Below are 12,017 nucleotides of genomic sequence, written 5' to 3' on the forward strand. Positions count from 1 at the left end.
CTTGTCACTAAATGTATATGCAATGATGGCTCGACCATAGTGTACTTAACACAGCATGGGAGCAGCCAGTTAGAGACCATTGGTGATGGAGAACAGCAAAGGTGTCCAGGAAGACCACTCAGGCCTTGGAAGAATTCTCCTCTTGTTTGACTAGGCACATAATTAAGAATCACTGGATAAGAGCAAACCACTTGGTTGTTTCACATTTGGGGGAACTAACTTGGTGTCACCTATGAGAGACATGGGTCACTTCTCTGTATCTGATTGGCTAAGAACCATACTAATTCAGAGATTGCTGCTTAGAGGGTGGGGGGAAATTATATCACAAAAGATTCCCATAACTATGGCTTTACCTAAAATGGTATAGTTATCAAAGCCAAATCATCCTATATAATAAAAGGCTAATATGCAAATAGACCGAATGGCGGAATGACAGGTCACTATGACGCGAACTGACCACCAGGGAGCAGACGCTCAATGCAGGAGCTGCCCCCTGGTGGTCAGTGCACTCCCACAGGGGGAGCGCCACTCAGCCAGAAGCCGGGCTCATAGATGGTGAGCGCAGCAGCAGTGGTGGGAGCTAAGGATGTCCAACTGCCAGCTTAGGCTTGGTCCCTGGGGGGAGCAGGCCTAAGCCATCAGTCAGACATCCCCCAAGGGCTCCTGGACTGTGAGAGGGCACAGGCCGAGCTGAGGGACATCCTCCCCCCCCTCCCCCAGTGCATGAATTTCATGCACCAGGCTTCTAGTGTCAATATAAAAAATTATTTTTGTTAAGTGAAATGTACTGGACTTAGAGAATATAGTATACAACTTTATCCTCACAACCTTCTTTAGCCTATGTTAATATTCTAAATATAATACTTTAGGTTTAGGAATCCTAGTATATCTCTTTTTAAGCAACCTATATTCAACATATACCTTTGTTTAAAGAATAGTTTATGATTTTTGAGAGTGGAAAGGAAAGAGAGAAACATCCATGTGAGAGGAACATCCATCAGCTGCCTCCTGCATGCTCCCTACTGGGGATCAAGCCCACAACCCCGGACATGTGCCCTGACCAGGAATCAAACCAGCAACCTCTCGGTGCACAAGGTTGATGCCCAATCAACTGAGCCACACCAGCCAGGGTCAATTTTTCATTTTTAAGCTAAAATAAATTATTTAATATGTAGGCACTTTCCATGTTTAAGGCACAACGAAAAACAAGCCAGGTGAAGTTGCTTCTTTCCTACAGCTTACATTCAGTTGTTGTTTAATAAACAAATGAGCAAATGAATTAGTGCATCAGGTAGATGATGGCTATGGGGGGAAAGGTAACATGAGGAGGTAGGGGAGGGGAGGATGCATGGCAAGGGATGATCTTTTACTGAATGAGGTGAGGGAAGGTGATATTTGGTCTGAGACCTATTCGGGTGAGAGAGCCAGTCATGCAGAGACTGGGCAGAGTGTCCCAGGGAGGTGGAAAGGCAAGTGCATGCGTTCAGTGTGCTCAAGCATCAGCAAGGTGGCCAGCCAGCCTGGAAAGGAATGAGCATGGAAAAGAAGAGGTAATGTCACAGCCCTAGCCAGTTTGTCTCAGTGGATAGAGCATTGGCCTGTGGACCCAAGGGTCCCGGGTTTGATTCCTGTCAAGGGCACATACCTCAGTTGCAGGATCCTTGCTGACCTGGGCCCTGGTCGGGGCACGTGCAAAAGGCAACCAATCTATGTGTTCCTCTCATATTGATGTTCTTCTCTGTCTTTCCTTCTCTCTGCCACTCCCTCTAAAAATCAATGGAAAAATACCCTCAGGTGAGGATTTAAAAAAAAAAAAAGTAATGTCACAGAGGAGCCAGAAAGCAGACTTGCAGGGCCTTCTGGGACATTGTGAAGACTTTAAACCGTTATGTCAAGGATGGTGGAAAGTTGTTGGAAGATTTTAAGCATGGGAGTAACTTAACATTTACATTTTAAAATCAATGGTAAGTCTCAGCTGGGTGACTCAGTTGCTTGGAGCATTGTCCCATACACCAAAAGGTTGCAGGTTCGATGCCTGGTCAGGACACATCCCTAGGTTGTGGGTTCGATACCCGGTTAGGGCGCATATGGGAGGCAATCGATCGATGTTTCTCTCACACATTGATGTCAGAGCATGGGTTCCTAATCTTTAAATTCAGAATTGTATCTCACTATCACAGATTTCTTTAATAATCTTAAGTATTATTTTCAATGCATTTAAAAACATTATTCTGAGAAAGGAAATCGTAGGCCTTCCCAGATTGTCAATGGGGCCTGTGAGTGTAGAGAAAGTGTGTGAAAGGACTCAATTAATTTGTTTGAATCTAAGCAGCACTGCAAATGGCACTGGGTTTATAATGTTTGGGAGAGGAGGGGAAGTGCTGAGCCCATGCCAAGGCTCACAAAGAGGCCAACCATAGCCAGGTGACCACTTGTTCCAACCTGGCCAGGATTGTCCCCATGTATGACTTTGTCCTGGTGCAATTATTACTGCCACCTCCTTTCACTCTCACAAGTGTCCCAGTAAGAACGTAAATTAAATGCCCCCCCACACACACACACATACACACACCCCTTGCTGATAGCTATAGCTATTCTCAAGAAAGCAATGGTGTCTAGCCAGAATGGCTCAGTTGGTTGAGCATGATGAGTGTTGTCCCTGTTCTATGTACCAAAAGGTTCTCGGTCCTCAGGCCACATACCTGGGCTGGCAACCAGTCAATGTTTCTCTCTCACATCTCTCTCTCTCTCTCTCTCTCTCTCTCTCTCTCTCTCTTTCTCTCTCTCTTCCTCTCTCTAATCACATCCTCAGTTGAGGATTTTAAGAAAAAGAATGCAGTGGTGATAAATGTAGTGAATTGAGTGCCTTTTCCAGTACGTGTGGTAGGGGCTGCCAACCCCTGAATTTGGGCTTATTTCTATAATGAATGGGTAATCAAAGTTAGAATATTATGCAAAAATATGATGAAAAAAATACTGTTTTAATCGTAATTATTTCTCTTTTACAGCCAAAAAAGAGCATAAAATGGAAGAAAGTCACCTGGAGAATGCTCAGAAAAGGTAAGCAGCTCTAACTTGGCCCCAGCTCTTTCTTTGACTAGCCATTTTATTGTTATTATTAATTATTATTATTAAGTACATTCCACATTGCTGTGCAACCATAACTACCATCTATATCCTGAAATTTTCATTTTCTTCAAAGGCAACTCTGGATCCATTAAACTCTAACTCCCCATTCCCTTCCCCCAGCCCTTGGCAACCACCATTCTAATATCTGTCTCTGTGACTTTGACTGCTCTAGTGACCTCCTGTAAGTGGACTCATACAGTACTTTTCCTTTTGTGACTGGCTTGTTTCATCCACATAATGTCTGACTGACGATTCTTTTGGCCCCATTTGTTAATACTATGCTTCCATGAACAATAACAGCCTGTGGAGAGCTGGAGTGAAAACACTGTGACAGGACTTGGGAATATTTTTCCTCAAGAAGCAAGAGATTTAAGAAAAAAAAGCAGGAGATCATTCGGAAGTGACTCACCTGCCTCCCATGTCATGACGCTATTTCCATCTCTTTGCCTCTCCTCCATCACTCTGCTCCTGAACCACTTCCTGGGAGTCAGGAACAACGTGATCCTTCTTAGCATTACAACTAGATTCAACCAGTTATTACAAACACCTAAGAGGCTTACTGTGTCTTTCCTCAGAGCCTAGAGGACATCTCGGGGAGAAGGGAATGACCTCTATATGGAAAACTCCCACAGAATTGGTCAGAGACCTCAGAGGTCTCCTATTCAAGCTCCCCCCTACTTCACACCTCTTGTTTGTTCTTCTCTCTCTCAATGGCCATCAGATGGTAGAGGCCAATAATCACCAGCTGTGGCCCCCAGAGGGGCTTTCTTTTTATCAGTTGGCCAGGTTAGTCAGTGTGGCTGCCCCTCCCTCTTAGAGGAGGAATGGGAATATACTGAGGCTTTCTCATATTCAACTCAGAAAATTGAGATAAATTTTGCTGGTACATTTCTAAAAGTACTGGAAAATTAAATAAGAGGTAAGAGCAGGAAGAGGCACATGTGGAAAAAAATGGACTTTACAAATACGCGAGGAGAGGAGTTCACTAAATGCAAATGAACAAACTCTACAAATGAACCCTTCTCCTCCCGGGGGCTCTGAAAGACTGAACCGGTGCCGTCTGCTCTGTTTTGACAAGTCCCACATCCTGCCCTGCTCTCCACTGTACTCGCCAATAAAATTAAAATGCAGATGAGAGCGAGGTGAAGGCAAGCCCTGCATTTTCCTGAGTGCAGACATGTTCTTGAACCGTAACTTTATCTTCACATGATAATCTTGGCAATGAAGACGTCACCTGATTGTGTGTGTGTGTGTGTGTGTGTGTGTGTGTGTGTGTTTCTGTGCCCCTGTACTGGCCTTACCCCTACAGTAACTTCCCGTCCTCCGTGTGTAAAAGTGCTGCGTCTGTGTTACAGAAATAATCAGCATGCATAAAGAGACCCTCAACTAGGGGCATATGAGTATCAGGCCAAACAGAAATTCGGTTTCTGGGGTGGGTGTCACTTCTAATACTTCCTCAAGATTCTTGCGTAAGAAACAGGGGGCCCACCTCCGAGGGGCCGAAGCTGCTGCTGTGCATTAGCCATGCTGAGGGGGGCCATAAATTCTGGTTGTCAGCGTTTTCCGTGACTTTGTGGTGAAGGTAGTCTAGCTTTCATGTCATACATGAAATATGTCCGATCCCATCTTTAATGTAGAAACCACAGTTGTTTGGTTGCCCTCTTTAAGGAGGTTGGTGGTCAGTGTTGCAATATTCGTGTGAGATTTAGGAAATTCTCATGTTTTATTCTCAAGAGAAACAATTTACTCTGAGGCGAAGGAATATTTGCTTTTCCTAAGCAGTTTCTGAAGGCACGCATGTAAAACAGTAAGTGGATGTGTTCCACTCTGGCCTCTCTGCGCTGCAGAAGTAAAACCGTTCAGTTGGCCACGGGCTCTTTGATAGAATCATCGTCTGCACTTTAGAAATGTTTAGCTGAATTGTAAAGACACAGATCAGACGAGGAATTGTAGCAGGGAGAAAAGGAGTCAAGGAATAGTTTAGAGTGAAGTCAAGAAGTTATGTGAAACATGATCAGAAATCCATCCACTTGTTAGAAGTCGAAAGCAAGAGTCATGTGCTGGCAAATAAAAGTTTCGGAAAGCATGATTGCCCCTTTGTCTGTTGAAGAAAATTCTCCTGACTGCTTAAGATCTATAATTTTCTTGCCCAAATTTCGGAAGGTTTTCAATCATCTGTCTTCTGTGAATCAAAATTGAATTTGAAAGGAAGAGAGTTTTGCTTGGGAGGACAGTGGCCTAGACTTTATCAGGTAGCTGCAGGTTCATAGACCAGCTTTTAGCTTTTCCTTGGGCAAAGGAAGAGCACTGAATTCAAACAAGGCGCACCTCGGAGCAGCTGCTCTCCATCACAGCTGCGGTGCCAAGGCCAGGCCATTCTCTGCGACTCTGTTTACTTTGGTTCTCCTGAAGAGGCTCGCTTGCCTTCTTAGCTCCCAAAGCACATAGCGGGGAAATGCTCAAGTTCTGCCTTTCCTTTAGTTTTCGCCCCGTCTGAGGGTGAGTAAGCGGGACCTCACAGCTCCCAGGGGAGAGGGGGGAGGTACATGGTTAGCTTCAGTTCAGAGTCGGGGAAAGCCAGGCCGCAGGATGCTGGCATGCTTTCCTCAAGCTCTGCGATAGCCCCCAAACAGAGCTGCCCTTCTCTGCAACGGCACCAGTGCGTGCAATGCCCTGGTCTCGCACTCAAGACTCCCAATAAGGCTCCAGGTGTGGGGGTGATTTGAGAAGCAAGGACTGGGGCTCTGTGCTCTTCACTGTGTCCTGCTGGGCTGTAGGAAGACCATTTGTTCCCCTAAAGACTCACCGTGGAAGACTTTCTCCTCTCTATTGTTGCACAAAGAAATATGGTTCTGTATAGAAGGTGAGCATCTAGAAGAGAAGAAAATAATGATTTGCTTTGCTGGGGGCAACACACATTATGGAAGATACAGGGGCAACTGTGTCTAAAGTGGAAATGCGGGGGAGGGGCACTGTTGTATTTCTTGAATGCCCGGGTCAGCGAGCATGAGCCACAGGGACAGAGGGAGGAAAAAGCATTTCCCTGAGAACCAGGAGGCCCAAGATTAGCCCAACGCTGCCAATAAAAAGGGACATTCAGTCTTTCCAGGTCTTTGTTTCCTCATCTGTAAAATGAGAACATTGGACAAGTTGACATGTAAGTCTCTTCCAATTCAAAAGCCCCAGGACCCTATAAGAAAACCGTGGCCGGTTCCTATCGTTCACAGAACTCTCTACAATGCATTTTCATGCTACATTAATATAATTTTCATTTTGAATGAAATAAAACTAGATGCCATGGAGTGTGCTTTGGTGTTATCAGTATTCTGCTTGCCACAAAATGGGTCCCGCCTGGGTGAAAGTGGACATTGCTACTTTCTTCCGTTGCTGGTTTTGCGCCAAAATATGCATGTTTGGTATTGTAAGAGTCCCTTAAGAAATTACTGCAGTTGTTGCCTTTCTCCACTTATACACTTCCCAGTCTTTTAATAACTGGGAGCCAAAATTCCCTGACCAGTAGTTTTAATTTGCATTAAAAACAGATTTATTATTTACAGAAGCACAAAGAATTTATGGGACTCAGAGCTGCAGCCCCAGCTTGGATCTCGCCTAATCATAGCCATGGAATCAATTAACAGTTCATCTGTGAACTGTGGTAAAATCTTATGAGATACATATTGGCCAATAACTGAGAACGAGATGAAAGTATGCTCTGTAATAGTAACGGGGCTTCGGGGTTTTACAATTGCCATTGAATAGAGTTCCATTAGGAACTCAGTATTCAGGATGGCCACAAAAAAAATGCTGTGTCTGAACAGATGATAGAGCACTGAGTAGCCATAAACCTGGCCAGCCATTCCTGCTTTGATTAGTTTCCAACACCCTAGAAAAGGGAGCCATTTATTTAAGTGTTCTTGCTCATGGCAAATGAGCTTGTGAGGCTTGGGGTGGGTGGGGGCGGCTGGGTAGAAAGATTGAGTGCAGAGCTATAAATTGCTGCAAAGCTAGTGCCTCCAAGAAGGGCTGCTTGGGAGGCCTGGCTAGTCTGGTGTGAGAGTCCATGGGGTAGGTCAGGAGGCTCTTAGTGATATCTGGGAATCTCCTTTGCAAAACCTGGTCCAGATTGGAGATCATTTATTAAGATCAAAGATGATTTTCCATCCGAACCTTGCTATCCCCTCAACTGTACATACACTTTTGTGCATTTGGTGGTCTGTATTCTTGTATCATATAAAGCTTTAAAAATGTAGCCTTCTTAAAGATCATAGAGGTTCAGTCCCTTATTTTACCCTTGAGAAAATTGAGTCTGATGCTGAGTGATCGGCCCCAGGTTACAACGCCAGGGGGTACCAGAATAGGAGAGAACAGTCTTGATTTTCCATGAAACACTCAGCAGATTAATTATTCCCACTGGGCTCGCTAACGGACCACTGCTTCATGCCACAGAGTCAGTATGCCAGCAGCGTTCCCCGTCATCATTAAACTTCAAGTGAAGAGCAGGTACATGGCATAGATTGGAGATGAAGAGCAAACTCAAAGTTTTACCTGTATACCCCCCAGACTTGCACATGCTGGATTTTACATGGATAAGATATGACGAGGAGTATCCCCAGTCAAATTGAATTTCTTGGAAAGTGGATTTGAGCAAATGGGTTTTCTGGGGTTTAGGATAAACCACAGTAATGGAGACAGAGAGTGGGGAAGTGGGAAACTGCCCTCGGGGCCCCCCACCCACCCTAATGGTGTTGACAGTTTCTCACCCTCTCCCTCACTCTGTTTTCCCCTCCTGCCTGTTGCAGTTTTGAAACGACAGTGGGATATTTTGGGATGAAGCCAAAGTCTGGTGAGAAAGAGATCACTCCAAACTACGTGTTTATGGTGTGGTACGAGTTCTGCAGTGACTTCAAGACGATTTGGAAACGGGAAAGTAAAAACATATCTAAAGAAAGGTAAGTTCCGACAGAGTCACAAATACCCCCTTGGGGAGTCCAGGAAACTGCCTCCTCAGACCTAGCAAAGCGCACACATTTCACACGCGTCAGTGTTGTCTCTCAGGCCAAGTGGCCATGAGGAAGGATGATTGCCTCAGGGCTCCTAGGGCAATTCGGGGGGAGGCTTGCTGTCCGCACAAGCAGATACCCTCACGTGGTCCGATAAGTTACACTTTCTTAACCCCTTCCAATTACTAGCTAGTAAATGAAAGGGGAGCTGTGCTAATTTGCAACAGATTGCTTCTCTGCGTATTTTCATGTTGGCCCAGGCTAAATGAGGCAGCCTTGCTGTCGCAGACAGTACAGACAAATAAAAGTGAATGCTTTTCCCATTAATATACTGAACTTGCATCAAAGGGAAATCTCTGAGACGCGGGCCACACTTAACACGGTGTTGAAGCCCCGCTCTGGATTTACAGCGCCACTTCTGACTGCCCGTATCCTGCTGAGGACATCAAACTGCCTGCCGCTCAGCCTCAGTGCAGCCTCCTGATTTTATTAGCTGGGGGTAGAAGGAAAACCTCGGCTCTGAATGCAGGGAGGTGTGTGTGTGCGCGCATGTGTGTGTTCACTCTGAGAAAGAGCATTTCTGCTTGATTACTGTTTTGATCAGGTTGCCACCGTTCTACAGAGAGTGTCACGGATTTAAACTTCAAACAGGTCTTGCTCCTACCCCTGCAGGACAGATGCATAAGAGTGTCACTCAAAGTAGAGCGGAAGGAGACAAAAAAAATCCTACAAAGTAAGGGAGATGATTCATTTAACTAAAGCATCTATCTCTCACTAAAATTGAGCCCTAAAATTCCTACGTTCAGTGCTTTTGTTCTTTACTTTGTAATCAGAGAAAAAGCATATGCATAATATACCTACACGCACACACAATACACTAATATATTTCACCTTAAAAAGCTATTTTTAAAAGTGATCAAAAGTTAGAGATTTTTGACCCAGTATTGCTGAGTATCTAAATATTTTCTCTTTTCAAAAGACTGCTTTCTTTCTAAGGAAGTCAAAGAGCTTCAAAAATGTTTATCAGCATATCTTCCCACCATTACCTCTTTGGGAACATGGGAATTAACATTAGTACATCCATTCTATGGAGAAGCGGAAGCAGAGAAATAGTTAAGTGACATTTTAAAGAAAAAGATCATTGATAATAACATGAAAAAAAAATTCTAAAAACCTTGACACCTACCTCATTTGCTCTTGCCCTGTAGCTGCTTATTTAACCCTTTCAGCTTCCAAGGAATAAATTCTGTCTTGTGAGCTTCATAGGAAAGTGGTAGCACCAAGCTCCTCTCCCTCCCCATGTCCATACCTGACAGCCAGGAACCCAGCAGTGGGCTCTGAGTGTATGGCCTTTGCTTAAGATGTTGCACCTCACATGTTGAGCATCGTCCTTACTGAATTTGCCCTTGAGGAAGGAGCCCTAAAATGGTCCAAAAACCAAAAACAACTGAGAGGGTAATTGATTGCTTTTCGTTATAATAATCTTCAGTTAAAATATGCAAGTGTATCCTAACTTAAGAAGTTTTTTCCCCTGTCACTGAAGTTAGACCCGATAAATTGTGGGTCTGCAGGGGTGGTGGCTGGCGTCCTTTAACATGACGTGTCCTCTGACTCCTAGCCGCAGGCATTTGCAGCACCGCTTCCTGGGTGCAGCTGGTGAATTGCCCACTTCACACTCTGTAAACCAACACCTTCCAAGGGTCATGACTTCCCAGGCCCCTCTTCAGTTCTCACTGAGCGATTCCAGGGGTCTCTTCATTCCAGCCGCGCTGTGCGAGATGGATCACCGAGGTTTCCAACCTAAACAGCAGCATCTCCGAATGTTAACGATGCCTCATAAAATATTTTTGGAAGCAGCTTGTTTACAAAAATCTATTTGCTAAGAGATGTTAGCACATTATGTTTATTACTGCTCAGCCAGTTAAACAAATTGATTAATAACCCGGGTTTTCTTGTGAAGTGAGGATTTTTTTTATAATTGTCCTCTGTCTGCTAAAGATTTTAGATTTTAACAGTTTGGAATCACATATTACTCTGGTAAAATAAGCAAATCAACTTGAATTCTATTGTAATTAAAATAAGAAACAATATGATTACTTTGTTTGACACCTAATTAATGATGTTTGATATTATCATTTTTTATTATACTATTCCCAGAAATCCAATAAATCCCAACAACACTAAATATCACGAGGTAACATAACATAGTACAAAGTCATCCTCAAAAAAAAAAATAATTCAAATAAAAACCGGATGGCTTGTATATATGAGGAAAAAGAAAACAATGGTTTGGATCGCATCAGGAGAAATTGCACCCACTTGATTTTTAGATCTATTTGAAACCCAACTAAAACCGCAGATATTGGGGGAAATGAAGGATCAATAATAGTGTTTTTAAAGGGACAGAATCACCTCTAAATGGAATGGAAGTATTGAAACTACTTTGAGCCACTTGAGGTCAATTTCAGGTGGTAGAGATTCTTTACTTCTTTCTCTGCTTAGTATGGTTTCCAGGAAAACACATTCATTAGCCTAATGCACAGTTGCATTGATGCGGCTTCATGTTAGGGTAGCAACTGTCCGTTGTGGGACCCAGGACAACCTCTAAGCACACAAATGACTATAAAAGCGCCCATTGTTCTTGTGCCTTGTGAGCGCTATGGTTTACCTGCAAATTAACTATACCCAGGAGAAGAGCAAGCTACTTTATGATGGTATATTGATGGCATTAAGCTTTCCTTGTCATTTAAGCCAATATTAGGCAAAATAGAAAACGGCTGTGTCCAGGCACAAATGCATAATGCACCACCCCTAGATCTTCTTTCTGTCACCCGCCCAGTTCTCATGCAGCCCCTAGTCTTAGAACTCACCCTCCAGTGAAATGCACCAGGCCCTTCCCTTAACCCTTATAAGTACAAGCAGTGCGTGCTCAGTGGTGTGAAACAGACCTTTAGATAGAGAGTTAGAAACCAGCATTCTTACGCCATTATTTTGGTACACAATATGTGGCCAGTCATTTATTATTTCTTGGAGGACCCAATGACATATCACATCTGTAAAGTATATAGGTTGGGAGGAAGCAGCAACTAAAAGTACACGATGATCTCTTCTAGCTTGAAATCTCTATAAATCTAGAAACTACTTTCCTAATATTCCATAAACTCTGTTTCATTTCTGAAATACTCTTTACCTTTAGTCTTGAGCGCATTAGGGAAGATATTTCAAGCCAGTGTCTTGCAGTGAGTCGGGGAGGTTTGGGGAGGGAGAATTTTCCTTGCCCTCTTGGAATTGGTGAATGTCTACAGCTACCTTGTCTTATGCCCCCAGTTCTTCCCCTAAAATACTGATGTTGGTCCTAAAGACCACATTTTTTAATGAAAGTGTACGTGCAAAAAAAAAATCCTTTCCTCTGCTCATCTGTATCCAACATTGCGCTTATGGCTTTTTAAAGTTTATCACGATTTTTAGTCTCAGAAACAGCTTTGCCTCAATTGCACCTTCTCATGCACTTTTGTATTTGTGCCTCTTGCTATGCAAACATTCCCTGGATATTTGTAATGCACATCTCTTCCGCCTATTAAGTCGGCCCATTATTCAAGCACATGCATAATTGGAAGGAACCAACCTAATTGTTGCTGCTATGTTTATTACTATGCTTTACTCATTTTCTGCTTTTTCTTTTTTCTGTTTAATTACTCTGGGATATAAGACCCTTCCTTATGAAATGTCCCATTATTTAGGATATCCTAAGACTACTCCCCACATATGACCACACATGCATACATAGTGGCCACAAACCGCTACCACCCACAAAATGAGCTATGAATTTGCCAAAAGGTAAAGAAGTCCCCGAGGAGCCATGACTCCAGGAATAAAGTCTTGGCAAAT

The 12,017-nt window shown here is 43.6% G+C and overlaps 1 protein-coding gene across 2 annotated transcripts in view; it reads left to right on the top strand.

Annotated features, from left to right (window-relative positions):
- FMN1 (formin 1) overlaps window positions 1-12,017 on the top strand; it is a 407,216-nt gene that overhangs the window by 357,463 nt on the left and 37,736 nt on the right. For both annotated transcript variants that reach the window (XM_036296418.1, XM_036296411.1), the window contains 2 exons: window positions 3,009-3,060; window positions 7,929-8,078. In XM_036296418.1, coding sequence (XP_036152311.1) covers window positions 3,009-3,060; window positions 7,929-8,078 — 202 coding nt within the window. The remainder of the gene's footprint in view (window positions 1-3,008; window positions 3,061-7,928; window positions 8,079-12,017) is intronic.

This window comes from Myotis myotis, unplaced genomic scaffold (assembly GCF_014108235.1).
Source record: "Myotis myotis isolate mMyoMyo1 unplaced genomic scaffold, mMyoMyo1.p scaffold_m19_p_1, whole genome shotgun sequence".
NCBI classification, from domain to species: domain Eukaryota; kingdom Metazoa; phylum Chordata; class Mammalia; order Chiroptera; family Vespertilionidae; genus Myotis; species Myotis myotis.